The sequence below is a fragment of the Podarcis cretensis genome, assembly GCF_951804945.1.
Source record: "Podarcis cretensis genome assembly, chromosome: 4".
NCBI lineage: Eukaryota > Metazoa > Chordata > Lepidosauria > Squamata > Lacertidae > Podarcis > Podarcis cretensis.
Window position 1 is genome coordinate 76,243,511 of NC_137173.1, and position 15,014 is coordinate 76,258,524.

Sequence of the window (15,014 nt, forward strand, 5' to 3'; positions counted from 1 at the left end):
AGAAATCCGAAACATTATTTGAAAACCACTGCTATACACTACTTATGTTCAAGTGAAATAATATGCTATCTGCCTAAAGGTCACACATTTCAGCATTAGGAACACAGGGAGGTTATCAGACCACTGCTCCATTTAGTTCAGTATTATCAACAATGATTGGCAGTGGGGCTGCAGGATTTCAGAAAGGGATCTCTTCTAACTATAGCTGAAGAAGCAGGGGTTTGAACCTGGGACCTTCTGCCTGCGAAGGAGATGCTCTACCACTGAGCTACGGACAAGAATTAAACACAGAAAAAATGCAGCTAAATAGCTGCAATACAGACAGGTTATTTTAAGATACTGACTTACTACTGCACAAAAGTTATGATTATTTTTACCTGGGTAAATCTTATACCATAGTTTATCTCAGCTGAAACAGATTTTCTCTCTTTCTCTCTTTGAACCGGCCTATCATCCAAACCACGGCAGAATCTGTAGAGCATTTGTCCTGTTTTGGGGCCAAATTCTTTCTGAAGCTTTGACATTGTGACACATTGCAGATCTCCACAAGTTTTTATACCCAAAGATGACAACTTGGATTCCATTGTCCTACCAACTCCTGAAAAAATAAATACATTTTTGCTTTTGAAGTCTACAACTGGGAAATGTAATTCACTTAAGAAAACAAACGTGTATTAATATTTATGACTGCCCAGAAACTATTAGTACAACAAGCAACAGTGATGCCAAATTCTGGCATTCACATTTCAGAAAGCAACTAGAAACACCACATATTACAGGATCTAAAATAATTCTGAGCTCTAGGTAAAAAGACCCCTAGAGACTGTAAAACACCTGAATGTTGTACCAAAATGATTAAGGTTTTATATGACAATTTTAGGTTATATTTTAGTGATCAAGATTTAATATATATATTTAACTGCCCCTTGGTCCTGGGATTCTTCATAAGGAAGCTGTGCCTGGAGGAAGAACTGTGAGGGGGGAGACTCCATCAGGCAAGGCCTCCTTCCACCTGCCTTGCCCCACCCCCTGGTCCTGGGATTCTTCATAAGGAAGCTGTGCCTGGAGGAAGAACTGTGAGGGGAGAGACTCCATCAGGCAAGGCCTCTTTCCACCTGCCTTGCCCCACCCTCCAGTCTCTGTTTCTTATTTCGTATTGTATTATGTTGTGCACTGTGGTTTGCTGTTGTTTTATTGATTGGAGTTTAGAAATTACTTATTGTAATTGTTGAGTGGATTTCTGTTTAATTTTGAAATGCTGATATTTAATATTATTCTATATTATTTTAATGAATGTTGAATGTTATTTTATTTGCATATTGTATATTGTATTATGCATATTGTCTTATTTATATGATGTTAGCCGCTCTGAGCCTGGCTTTGGCTGGGGAGAGCAGGATACAAATAAAATTTATTATTATTATTATTATTATTATTATTATTATTATATCTGAATTGCCTCTGTTATACCCAATTGCAATTCAATGTATTCCTCTGGTGTTTTATGATTTTCCTGATATTGTAAGTGAGCCGGAACTGGTCTGTGACCGTAATAATAAAATTCATACTCATACCTGAATGTTGACATATTCAAAGGGTACAAATGTGTTCTTTTGCCTTGCTTGTACATTTTATAAGAGATAAATAGCTCAAAATGAAAATGTTTTAAGCCACAGCCACTCTCAAGCTTTGGAGAGTGTTGTATGCATTTCTCACCCAGCATGATCATAAATCAAATGCTTATAGCAATTTAGTAAGGGATAATCACTTTGAGAGTTGTGTTCCACAGGGCAGAGTCTTGGGCGGGGAGCTGAGAGAACTATGACTGAATCTTTATACAAATCTGGGAGTGATTATACTAGCATAAATTTACCTGGAAGATAGCTAGTAAGCTGGCTTCTGATAAAATCATCCACTTCTTCTGGCTTTAAGTGATATTGTCCATCTGGCTTTGCTCTGCGTGTTGCCATTCTAGCCAGCAAAATGTTTGAACCTAAAAAAATGACAAATAGAATGTAGCTGAATAAATCCAAATTGTTATTAAAAATATTAATTCACACTTTGGTATATCACCATCCCGGAGAAGAGGAGGAGGAAGGTGGATCTCACGATTTATGCCCTCAGACTTGTGAACAAAGGAAGTCAGTTACAGCACCAGCCAGGTCCCATGTGATGTTGTTGTTTTTTGCTATAAACACGAGCTATGCAATTTCCTTTGGTAAATGAGAGCCTTTCTTCACACTGCACATGGCTTGCCTATAGAATTTGCTACCACATAATGTAGTGGTACTTGGGCAGCTTTAAAAGAGGTTTAGACAAATTCATGGAGGATAATACTGTAAATGGATACTAGCCATGACAGCTATTACTACCCCCAGTGCCAGAGGCAGCATGCCTCTGAATACCAGTTGATGGGATTCACAAGTAGGGAGATTGTGTTGCACTCAGGTCCCATATGCGGACTTCCCATAAGCATCTGATTGGCCACTGTGAGAGCAGGATGCTGGACTACAAGTGCATTTGGTCTAATCCTATATGATTCTTATGTTCTTATGAATGTCAGTAGCAGCTACAGGAAAATATGAAGAATTTATGCATACTGCACTAATATGTGGAGGTGGTTGCATGGGGAGGGATGAATGGAATTCTGTACCCCAACTCCACTAGTGACATCCAAGTGTCCGTCTGGTTTTCCAGTGTTCTGAATCCAGTGTACAGGATCCACAAGCATGTCAAGCTGAGAGCATGGAAGGCCTGAAGCAGGGAAATTATTCTGCTGTATCCATCCATGCATTCAATGTAGGATGTGAAAAGTGATAAGGATGTGTGTATATTAAGGTGTGCATTAATGATCATGTCGTTATTTTATCTGCAGAAGTTTCTATAATGTCAATATTAAGAAAAATATTGTGGTGATGAACAAGATAAAACCAGCAATAAAATTACATTCATAAAGTAAGGACAAAATACATTACAAATCAGTAGATTAGCTTAATACATCAATATAGCTGCATTAACCCTCATCCAAAGCCTAGGCAAACATTTGTAATAAATGCACATTTGTATTAAGTTGACATTTAAACCCATCTTAACATTGTTTAGATATTTTTTCTTTTAGTATAAATCATGAACTAACCTATTCCAATGGAAGCAGGACACTTGGTCTTGGCTTTTATTTCAGAACGGATAACACTTGCTAATTCCTCTGCTGTCAATCTGGTTTCTGCAATGATTTCAGTGATGTCAACTAGTGCTTCATCACAACTGACTGCTTCAATGTTATGAGTATAGCTATCAACACAAAGTAAAAGGAAGTGAAACAGCAGCAACAGCTCACCAAACACAGGACAAATAAAATCTCCCCAACCGTCTTATCTTCTAATTCTATGGAACCTAAATATATAACTGTGCACTAGAAAATTCATAGGTAATAATACTTTCCTTCTTAGGACTAAAATCATGCTAGTAAAGTGTGAGCTCGAGAAGTTTTACTATAGTCTTATTCCAAGCATTTGACACCATCATTTCATTAACTCAAAGTAATATTTAAAGGGTACATCAACAGAAAATCTGATGCATTAGGACCAGTCTAGATGAGATGGAAACATGATGCCTCTGCTCAGATAAACAAGTGGGAAAAGGAGCTCTTCTTTTTACCCAAAAGGGGAAAGCAAATATGGGGAACTGAACCATCCACCCTTAACTTCCGGGTACCCTGCCATGTTATGAACTTCTCTCCACCTCACCTCACCCACACTCAGTTTTTAGTGTGTGAAGTAGCTCCAAACGCTACATTTTTAAGGTGAATGGGCCAAACAACTGAATAAGAAATGAGGCATCAAGCCAGGTCTAAGTTTAGCTCTTAGAATTCCAGGTAAACACTATTTTTTAATATAACATTCAAATATGAATCAGGTTCTCCAAATCCACTGGGAATTCTTTACCTGGTCAGCCAATGCTGAATCAAACTGATCTTGAAAATCCTATTTTAAAAATACTCTGGTGTGCAATCTCTAAATCATCTCCCCCATTGAAGGTTTTGTTTGCAAAGCATGCAGCATTACAAATAACAGTCTAAAGGCAAACTCACAGATTTCTCTTAAATTAAAACAGAAAGACATGTTAATGAAATGTCTGCAGGAGCATCTGAAACCACATCAAAAAAATAATAATTAATTTCCCAATACTTGTTTTACCTTGCCAGGGTTTCGTACATGCTTTGTGCAACTTCTTTGTATGCCTGAAAGTCATAGGGCACAGCGTGAAGATTTGGACACAATCGTCTTGCTTGTCCAAAGAACATTCCATTCTTTATACCAACTTGCCTAAAAACAATCATAATATTGGTTTAATATCAACAGTCTATAAAGTTAAAACAACTACGGATTTGGAATTTTTCACTGTTCTTGCACCTGGAGATAATAAAGTGCCCTCAAAGAAGCAGATTACTGATACATTACAAAAGTCAAGGTATGTAAATGTGAGCCCAAGAAATTGTTGATAATGGTGGTGAAATCCTAACAACAATATATCAGATTTATTTACTGTCACGAGTTAGAACTTGACTTTTTTCCACATTGACTTTATATAAGGAATGTACAATGCTTCTGGCAACTAGCCTGGATTCAAATCTCACAGTGGTCTGGTCAGCACAATACACCATACAATTTAGAAGCAGAAGAGTGTGGTGCAACAAATGGAAGTTTTGTCTCTTTTACACACACACACACACACACACTCCTCTCGCTTTTCTCCAGCCAGGCAATTAAGATGTATTTTTGGAGATCAGGGACAAAAACAGAAACTAAGACTGAGGAAAATTGCCTCGGCTGAAGACAGGAAATAAATTGGAGCTGAGGTCTTGGTCTTCAAGGGAATGCTTACAGTGGTGCCTCGCAAGACGAAAAGAATCCGTTCCGCGAGTCTCTTAGTCTAGCGGTTTTTTTGTCTTGCGAAGCAACCCTATTAACGGCTTATCGGATTAGCGCTATTAGCGGTTTAGCGGCTTTTAGCGGCTTATCGGATAAGCAGATAAGTGGCTTAGCGGCTTAGAAAAAGGGGGGGAAAGGGGAAAAAACCTGCAGGAACTCGCAAGACATTTTCATCTTGCGAAGCAAGCCCATAGGAAATTCGTTTTGCGAAGCACCTCAAAACGGAAAACCCTTTCGTCTAGCGAGTTTTCTGTCTTGCGAGTCATTCGTCTTGCGGGGCACCACTGTACTTCCTAGACTTTGTGTGCATTCCCCACCTTTGGATGCTAGGTGGCGATGACATTCCATTTGACAAACTATCATCAGGGACAACACAGAAGTGAGGCTCTGCCCAGGCACAAACCCTGCTATTCAACTAACTTGGTGCACTAGCTGGAGCCAGCAAAAACATTCCTGCTGTGGCAACAGGGCTTCATCTCCTCCCCACCTCATGTACTCTCCAAGTCTACTCTGAAGTGTTAGGAGAACCCCCATTATAGTGCAAAGACAAGCTGAATTCAACCCGATATGTATAACTGCAGAGTTACTGAAAAGCAGGATGGGTTCCACAGAGATAAATCACAGTGAACAAGTATGTTTTAAGGAGCAACTTGAAAATGAAAACCCAGGAAAATAATTGTCTGCCTTGTGGAAGGATATTTTAGGGATACAGAGCTGCAGGGGAATGAGAATACATATGCTCTCTTTGAAGAGCTGTAGCATGAGAGAGCTGTTCTCTCATCCTCTTTCTTCTCTTGTCCTGAACGTGTGAGGTGAACATCTACATAGGAAAATGAGAGGGAAAGCTGCAATTCACAACTGACTAACAGGAAATAGTTTCCTCTTACCTGGCTTCATAACTGCAAGATGCAATTTCAGCCATTGATGGCACAGAGATTTCCAAGTCAATTCCATTCACTTGTGTAGACTCTGGATTATCTTCATCTGGTGAGTCCAGTTCACTTGCTCCTGCTTGAGAAATATTTTAGCTATTTTTAGTTAATGGCTAAAAATAAATTACTTTCATAACAATATAATATTTAAAGTTATTTTATTAAAGTAAGGGTAGCAGTGTTGGCCTACAAAAATTAATAACCGCAATGCGTATTAAGGAATTACATTTAATACCAAAATACCACAAAATAGTGTGTAAGCTTTTGAGTTTTCCATAACTCTTCAACAGACTATATGGTAGACTAAGCACTAAGGTGGGAAGGATGCAACTGTGTTGCCAACATACAGACTGCCTAGTTTCTCTCCATTTCTGTTTTCTACCTGGTAAGGAGCCTATGGATGGAAACCAACTTGGGTAACCGCCAGTTGTGGTAGTTCCAGATGGGGACTAGCCATCATTAATCCTTCTTGTTCTCAGGAGGGCTTTGAGAAATCTGATACCTGCATAGCACATAAACAGTCTTATTTGAATGTCTGCTGTCTCCTTCCCAATTTCATCTTGAGACTGATCGTATGGAGGCAACATGCCTTCAACATCAACTCATTTGGTTTTTCTTCTCTTGCTTCCCCAACCCCAAACCCAAATTGCTGAATATCATCCAGCCTGATAAAGAGTTCGAAGTACTCAAAAGCTTTCACACTATTTTGTGAGTCTTTCCTCAGCCAAATAAAAGTATTGCCCTCATATGGATTTGATAATTTATTAAAATAGATTTCCAATTTTTATTAGCTAGCAATCTTAAGATTTTATGTCTGCATTCCAGAGTGATAACTAAAAATACCGTAGTAACAATTCAAGTTTCACGTCTCATAAATAAACAGAAAGAAGATTGGAGAGCCCAAAATGGAAGTCTTTGATTTTAGTCTACAAATTGGTTTCATGCGCTATAATTGTAAAAATCTTACAAGAAGATTTTCTAAAGCAAAAATGTCCCTCAGCAACGCCTTGCTATTATTACTTATGAGGGCTCTATCTAAATGTTTCTCCTTTGCATGCTGATCTTGGTGAAATCCAAGTAGAAAGGGCCTTGTGAAAGCATACAACTTATGCTTGGCTCCTCAACCAACCCTGCAGAGTGGCAACTTTTTTTCATGGTAGAAAGAGAGCCATGCACACATGTACACTTACTGCACTTTTCAAAGAACTCATTTCCCACAAATTTATTCTGTGGGGAATTGGAAAAGTGCTACCACAGTTACAAAGGGAAAAGCAGCTATGTGAACTTGTTACAGTTTGGATTTAAACATAGCAAATATTCACATTGGTATGGAACATTTTATGACCCAAGTTACACTTCATCTATGAAATCTCCTTTTAACTTTGCTATAAAATGAGATTTCCTCCTACCCATCTTGCCTAATCCTTTAAGCATATTTACAGAGATACTTAAATTCAATGCAATGACTATTTCTTTTCTGAAAATAGTTACCTGTTATTAAAGCAGTACAAATAAAAAGAAAATGGGAATAACATATGCAATATGTAGTTCATTCAAGGACACTATTTAAACAGAAAAAAACCCTACAAGCTTCTCTCATTTGATGGTCAACAACCTCCCTCTACATCCCGAATTTCTTTTGCTCATTATTTGTCCAAAATATATGGCCATTTGAGATTACCAAACAAGAGACAAGCTTTTAAGTCTGAGTCAGGCAGATTTATGTTAAAGAACTGCCCCTAACAAACTAACCACATACCAACTATGAGCAAAACATACGGGAATGAGTTACAGTGTACAAGAACATGCTAAGTCTCTGTTGTACATAGAGATCACAAAGTACAGCTAGAGACCAACCCTAATACGCTAATGCTTACTTTGAAAGAAGAGTTAAGTAACTTGGATTTGGCTTTTGTTTCTGCAGTCTACTACATTGAACATTAAGAGTTATTTCTCCAAACTGGTGCATTCTTCATTACTGCTGAATTGTGCCACAATCTGAGTTTGAAATGAATTATGATGTAGTCTTTACAGGGCAAAGAATGTAGTGGATGAAAGATGTGAGAGACAGAACATGAATAGGCTACTATCTTGACAGTTTAGCATCGTTGTATTGATGGGCTCATTCAAGTTACCCAACATATCTGCAACTGCAAATTAGAGCAAATTATGCCCCAAACAAGAACAATGTCTTTAGTCCATTTGCTCTTCCGCCCTGGCATGAGAGGTCATCATCTTGTCTATCTTCATGAGTTCGATGGGCTTCTCCACAGTGCAGCACAGTAGATCCCCCCTTAAGCTGATGGTCACTTCATGTAAATTCAGGGCAATGCGAGACACATTGTCCTCACTGGAATGCAAGGTAGAGAACCTCTCATCAAAAGTTGGAAAACTAGACAGGCGCATGGTGAATGTGGAGCAACGGATGGAGAAATCAGAGGCCAGGACCCAAGTCTGTGAAAAAGAAATCGCTGAGAATAAATCTGTATCTCACGTGATGATAAAAAAAATTGTTGCTCTTTTGAATGAAAATTGAAGAAACTGGGATTTAGGGAAAGGAAGGCTAAAAATATTCATATCTTGAGAATGCTGGCAGATGAGGAAAGGAACCTAACCCATTGGTTCTGTGTGCTGATTTCCCTATCTCTTTGGGTCAGATAAGTTCTATCAATAGAACAATCATTACCTGCTCTCAAGGAGATACAGAACAAGAATGATAGCAAATCAAAGCAACACAATTGTGGATGGGTAAAATTAAAGACTGGTTTTTAAGAGGCCCAAGATTCAACTGCTTGGAAACATTTGTCCAGTAAGAGTGACAATAAAAGCAGGAACCATCAACGAACAGGAACTTTGTAAAAGATGGGGCTGATGTTGAAAAAGCACCTATTTCTTGTCAAACTAACGTTCACAGATCCTTAAAGTAACTGTCTCAGGGATCATAGATAAGCCAAGAGCAGAACACAGCATGGAGAATGGGAGGTATGAACAAATGACATGGTTAGTCATATGTAATAAACTGAGATTAGAATTTGTTCCAAATCATAGATGGGTGTTATTTAGAGTTTGTACATGGATTACAAGAACAGAATTTACCAGTAGGTTAAAAAATAATTTATACACACACATCCAAAGCTTTTATTATGTTTCAATACCTATCATATGGGATAATTTATATATAGCAGACAGTTCCATGATCATTCCTATGGGAAAATACATGTATTTTTCTGTATTTTTAAAAACCTATGTGCCACTTTTTAATAAAACATTAGATTAAAATTATTTATATAGGAAATAGTTCTTGAAGAGTCAGCAAGCTGCTCATTGCATTTGTTTATTAAATAACCCACAGGTCAACATACTGCTGAAAAATGTAAGTAGAAAAACCACCGAGAAATACAAAAATTCAAAATATGCATAAATATAAAAAGCTAATTACCTACCAACGAAGTATAAAAAACCATGTGGGTTATGTCAAGAAGCATACTTTTGCCAAGGTAAGGAATAATGGGAGTGATTTGAGAAGCCTGGTTCTATTCTCCACCATGCAATGGAAAGGCACTCTACACTGTTTTTATTCCAACGTTCTTGGAAAATGAAGCCTTGTATGAATTTGTAAAACTTAAATCAGCATGCATTGTAAGACAACACTATATTACGCAAGGTCCAAGAAGTTATAGGGATAATGGTAAGAATGGCACCTTCAATCCTCATCACAGTGAATACTGCTATAGCAAGATGTACACTGCTGCAGTGTTCCTGCATTATTAAGACAAAGCAAGTTCTGTGGCTCACGTGACTAAACTCATTCTTGTCAGCAAGATGGGTAAAGGAAAGGAAAAATGGGGATGCATAGGAGACTAGGATTTGTTATGGCACAGTAGCAACTACACCATGTTGCACCAGAAACCAGAGTATAATAATTGCTCTTACATACATCGCAGTAAACTATGACGACGACAACAACAACAACAACAACAACAGACTCTATAAAGGTACTATAATGCCACCAGAGGGCGGAGAAACTATCCAATCTTAGAGAGCAAGAGTAGCTTGAAGGTCCACACAAGTCTCTAAAGTTCCTACAGAGGTACAAATCAAACTTTAATAATTGTTTTTCATATAAACACTAGAAGCCTCTCTCATGCTATTTATTGAACATGTTAAGTACACAGAAGAACAAAGTAACTTAAAAACTTGAGTGTAAATTCTACTACATTTCCCCATATGCCTGAAATGTTTAAAGTAAGCACACTCTTTTAGTGTTATTTACAAGTGTTAAAAGATTTCATCTTGTGCTGTCAATATACTATGCATTGACAAACTATAGCTATATAAATGATGCCCTTGTTTTTATTGAGGTGTTTTATCCCATTTATTAGCCCTAAATGGACTGTCAAGCAGCTAGCACTATGGCACAGTACTATGAATGGAAAATATTATCTCTGAATATTCTGAAAATATGTGAAAAACATGAAAGCAGAACAACTTCTATATCTGTAGTTCTTCCCATTACTTTACTTTCCACTCCACAATCTGTAGTATTTATGACAAATCTCAATATGGTTATCTATCTGATCTCCAATAGCAGAAGTTAAATCTAGAAGTAATTCTTACTTGACACAGTGCTACTGATGCTGGTTGTAATTAAAGTATTTACATTGAAAAATACTTAGGAATGTCTCAGTATCTAAGGACACAATACTGGTACAAATGTGACATATGTAGTGACACATTGTATCAGACTCCTGCGGCCCATCAGCAGATGAACAGAAGGGCTGCATTTGTGAGTTGTCCCATCTGTTAGATCAGCCAGGCTCCAGGGCCACCTCAATCTCATTTTGCCTCCTCCCTTTGGGGGCAAAACCAGGTCTGAAACCCGAGGCATGCTATCAGAAGCCGAAAGAAATACATACATATCAATTTAGCATTAATAACTTACACTATGTTTGTGATGGATTTTTATCATTCTACGTGAGAAACCAATCTTAGCTGTAAAGCAGGAAATAAATAGGATAAATGAACATACATTTTATTGCCAGTATCCTGTGCTAACATTTCACTGTGGAATGCACTACCAATGCACTATTAAAACAGCTAAGCTACATCAGGGCTTTTTAAAAGTACCTTTCAATGTATTAAAGAACTGGAAGATCTTAGATGTCTTGCACTGGACAAGACAATCTAGGAATAGAGCAACATTGCAAAACAAAATTCAGGAAACCATATCTAACAATATCTATTCTTGACTAAAGGATTACAGTCCACTTAAATCAGGCACCCTCAACCATTTTCTGCTGGGGCTAAATTTGGAAATCTGAGAAACTGGCATGATCACCAGAAAAAATATCAACTTCAGAAACTGTTTATGTATGCAACAGCAGCAGCCCAGATCCTACATATCTCAAGGGTGGAAGGAAGACAAGATACCAACAATAGAAGAATGGCAAATGAAAATGATGGACTATGCAGAAACGGCAAAACTTACGGAAAAGCTCAGAGACAATGACAATGAGAAATTTAAAAAAGAATGGGAAGCATTTATTGTATATGTATAAAAATATTGTAAACAAGTAGAAACACTAGCAGGCTTTGACTAAACATTTGCAAGTAGTTAAGCTGAGATAAAATTTATGGAAGGAAATTTGAATTGAAATAGCAAAATTTGATGGCATGCATTTAGGATAAAGCAATAAGAAGAAAAAGAGGTTTATGTAAATTATGCAGAAAAGGTATATATTCAATGAACCAGGAAAGGAAATGGAGGGAAGTCAGGAGGTTAAAGAGAACCTCTGAAAAGATCTTTTCTTTTTTTCTTTTTCTTTTCTCCTTTCTCTTTCTTTGCTTCTCTTTACTTTTATTTCACTTTTTATTTTTTATGTTGCATATTTTGTATCTTTAATTTTACTTGATGGAAAATAATTGTTGAAGTTGAAATTGTAAAACCAATAAAATTTATTTACAAAAGAAGAAGAAGAAAAATATCAACTTCACAGCAGGAAAGCTAGTGGTGTTCAGAGCAAAACTGCATAACACAAACAAATATCCACAGGCACAACGTACACCCCAGCTACGTATATCCCTTCCAAAGAAAGAAAAAGAATAGTAATCACATACACACACTAAAACAAGAAGCAGACATCAAAAAGCAGGCAAAACACTATCCAAACAAAAATGCTTAACACATATGCACAAACACCCATTAAAAACAAAACTCAATGTAACTTTTTTGTTCCTTGACCTTACTAGGCAGCAGTCGAGTCCTTCTTATTTATATTTTCTAAGGCGTTTCAGAGGTAAGCAAAGCCCCAGGGCTACAGCTACCCCACCCTCCTCCTTTCTTTCTCTATGCACAATGTCTCTAGGTTCATAAGGAGACCAATCTGAAAAAGAGGGAAAGGAACAAGGCAGCAGCAACAGCAGCACCTGCAAGTCCATATTTTGCTTCCTACGTAGCCCTGCTACAGCTCTTTTTAACAATTCAGTCAGGAGGGGCAAGGGGGGCCCAAGTTAAAAACAAACTGCTCAAGCCTTTCTAAATGTTTAGGGAAAATTGTGGCTTCCTTGGGATCATAGAAGTATGAGCCAACAAAAGAGGAGGAGGAAAAACAGTATTTGGACAACGTGGCTCGGAAAAATAATAGCAGCCATGCTAGATCATATCAAGGTTCCATCTAATCCAGGATCCTGTTTTCAACATAGTCAGCCCCATTCTTTCAGCAAGCCCACAAAGCAGGGCATGGAAGACTACAACTATCCCCAACCATTTGCCCCTAAAACCTGGTATTCTGCCTAGAAACATTTATCTCTCCTAGTTAAAAGCCAAAGACAGACCCATCATGCAGGAATTCATCTAATCCTCTGTTAAGTACCACAATATCTTTGGCCAACAATGTCCATAAATAAATTTATAAAGTTAAGTACTTGCCTGTGCTAGATCTACTGTCAGTCTATTTCACTGGGTGACCCGAGTCCTAATATAACGAGGGAGAAAAACCTTTCTATCCCTTCACACCATTACAGTTTTTCTTCCCTTTTGCCCACTGCAGTCTTAAAACTAAAAAGTTCCGTTTGCATTGGTCACATTCCTTTTTTCATCTTCGCTGCTCCTTTTCCAGTTGTAATACATTCTTTGTTTAGATGGGGCAATCCAAACTGTACATAGAATTCCAAATTTTTTTGCCCCATCTATTATATATTTTGGAAAGTGGTTTGTCTATCTGTCTGTTCTCTATGCATTCAGATGCCTCTTGAAATACTGCCACCCAAATTTGGCATGACGGTTCCCAAAGTGGAGGAGCTATTTTTGGTCTATGTTTGGATGCTGGACATTATTTGAAACAAGATGATGGGGGGTACAAACTTGCTAGTTACAGTGGTCTGCTTTGCCAACATGTTACACGCAGGGAGCATGCTGGGGAAGCAAACGCCAACAGGATTGAAAAGGGAATGGCTGAGACTACAAAGGTTTGGAAGGCAGGAAGAGACCTAGCTCCAGGAACTGGGAGCAGAAGGACAGAATAAGTGGCTACCTCCCTGAATGTTGGGCCAGTGGTGGGGGGGGGGTGTCAGCCAGTCTCTCATCACTGGTTATGGCCCCAGTGGAGATGGCAACGGCTGATGCAGGAATAAATCTGGGCAAGGTGAGTCAAGCTTAGGAAGCTGTTTCCCACACTGCAGCAACCACTGGCAGGTCACTAGGAGGTGGTGACATTGTAGGTGGTGGCGGCAGCAGGGGAGATCAGCTAGGACCCAAACCACACAAAGACAACACTGACAGCGGGCTATAATGTGTGTGGGGGGATGGCAGAATGGGGAGGCAAAACAGGCCTGGTACATGCATCCACACTGCAGGAATTGCATACCAAAGAAGCAGTCCTACTGGCTGCAGAGGTCTCCTTCATTAGCACATTTCACTCAGGGAACGCATTAGTAAAGCAGTACCCAGTAGGCCTGAACCCTCCTGCTCTCTGCAGTGCAGTCATAAGGAGAGAGAAAGAATACACAGAGTCTCTTTCCCTCATCCCTCTCTTGACTGTATAGGGTTTATTAAAACCCTAATTAAATATCAGGACCAGATCAGGGTCAGGTGTTCCCTGGGTTAGGTTGGGGCTGTGCAGAGCCCTAAAGTTAACAAATTACACTATTCATATATACACCTCTGTTTTTGGTTTCTCGGAATTTCCAGGCAATGCCAGGTATTTTCAGCTAAATTTATATAAAGTTATTTTAACTAGCAAGATACCACCACAGCACTACAGAACTAACTTTGGATTGTTACAAGTGACGATCCTATGATATTTATTTATTTTGCAATTCAACAAATTGCAGTTTTGTACCTGCTTTGCCATTCAATAATTTATTCTGATAATATTGCCATTCCAGCTGGGGATTTGCACCAGGACGAAGCAATGATTTTCCTGATCCTCTGTTACTCGTAACAGCAACCGGTTTGCCTGTGAAACATAATACAGTTGTAAGTCAAATTGTACTGCACTTTTTGTAAAAGATCTATGAGCACTACTGTAAATTGCTTAGTAACACAAGTTCTACACACAGGATAGTGATTTTGAGTCTGTAAAAGTTAGGACACACATTTTTGTGCTATGGCAGTGCTGAACAGCGCTGAATCCACAACTTTTTGGTTCAGTCAATAAAGACAGATGTAATCTGATTTGACAGTAGTTGGGGGAGGGAAACCTGTGAAATGATCATTCAATTTCAGGAGGATGTTTTTTACTGGATCCGATATTGCATGTGTGTGCAATTAAATGTATGTGCCTTCTCTTTCTTAATTTCTTTTCCATTTTCTCTCTCAAAAGCAGCACACCACTTTCTCCCTCCCTGTCTCCTCCTAGCTGCTCCTTTTTCTTTCCCTCAAACCCTCTGATAGCTTTTCCTCCTTATCTTTTCAGTCACTCCACTTCTTAGGTACCAATCCTAAAAAGCATACATAGCTGAAAGATGAAGTGGGAAAGAACATCACTCTTACAACTTCCTCCTCCAGTTCTATGTACTTTTATAGGGACACGAAGGCACACACTCTCACTGCCTCATGATGGAGAGAGAAGAGGGGATGGGAGGTTTAAAGGTTTTGCTGGAATCAAGACAACCACTACCACCACAGGCTCTGCATTGGCAACCCCAGCAC

The 15,014-nt window shown here is 38.6% G+C and overlaps 1 protein-coding gene across 2 annotated transcripts in view; it reads right to left on the minus strand.

Moving 5' to 3' along the window:
* The window catches only part of REV1 (REV1 DNA directed polymerase), a 43,253-nt gene that overhangs the window by 11,597 nt on the left and 16,642 nt on the right, over positions 1 to 15,014 (minus strand). The window contains exons 8-13 of one of the 2 annotated variants that reach the window (XM_079972466.1): positions 14,203 to 14,319; positions 5,819 to 5,939; positions 4,197 to 4,325; positions 3,137 to 3,291; positions 1,874 to 1,993; positions 378 to 598 (exon numbers count right to left, since the gene is read on the minus strand). In XM_079972466.1, the coding sequence (XP_079828592.1) occupies positions 378 to 598; positions 1,874 to 1,993; positions 3,137 to 3,291; positions 4,197 to 4,325; positions 5,819 to 5,939; positions 14,203 to 14,319 (863 nt within the window). Of the gene's footprint in view, positions 1 to 377; positions 599 to 1,873; positions 1,994 to 3,136; positions 3,292 to 4,196; positions 4,326 to 5,818; positions 5,943 to 14,202; positions 14,320 to 15,014 lie in introns of both variants that reach the window. The other variant, XM_079972465.1, reaches the window with a different exon arrangement.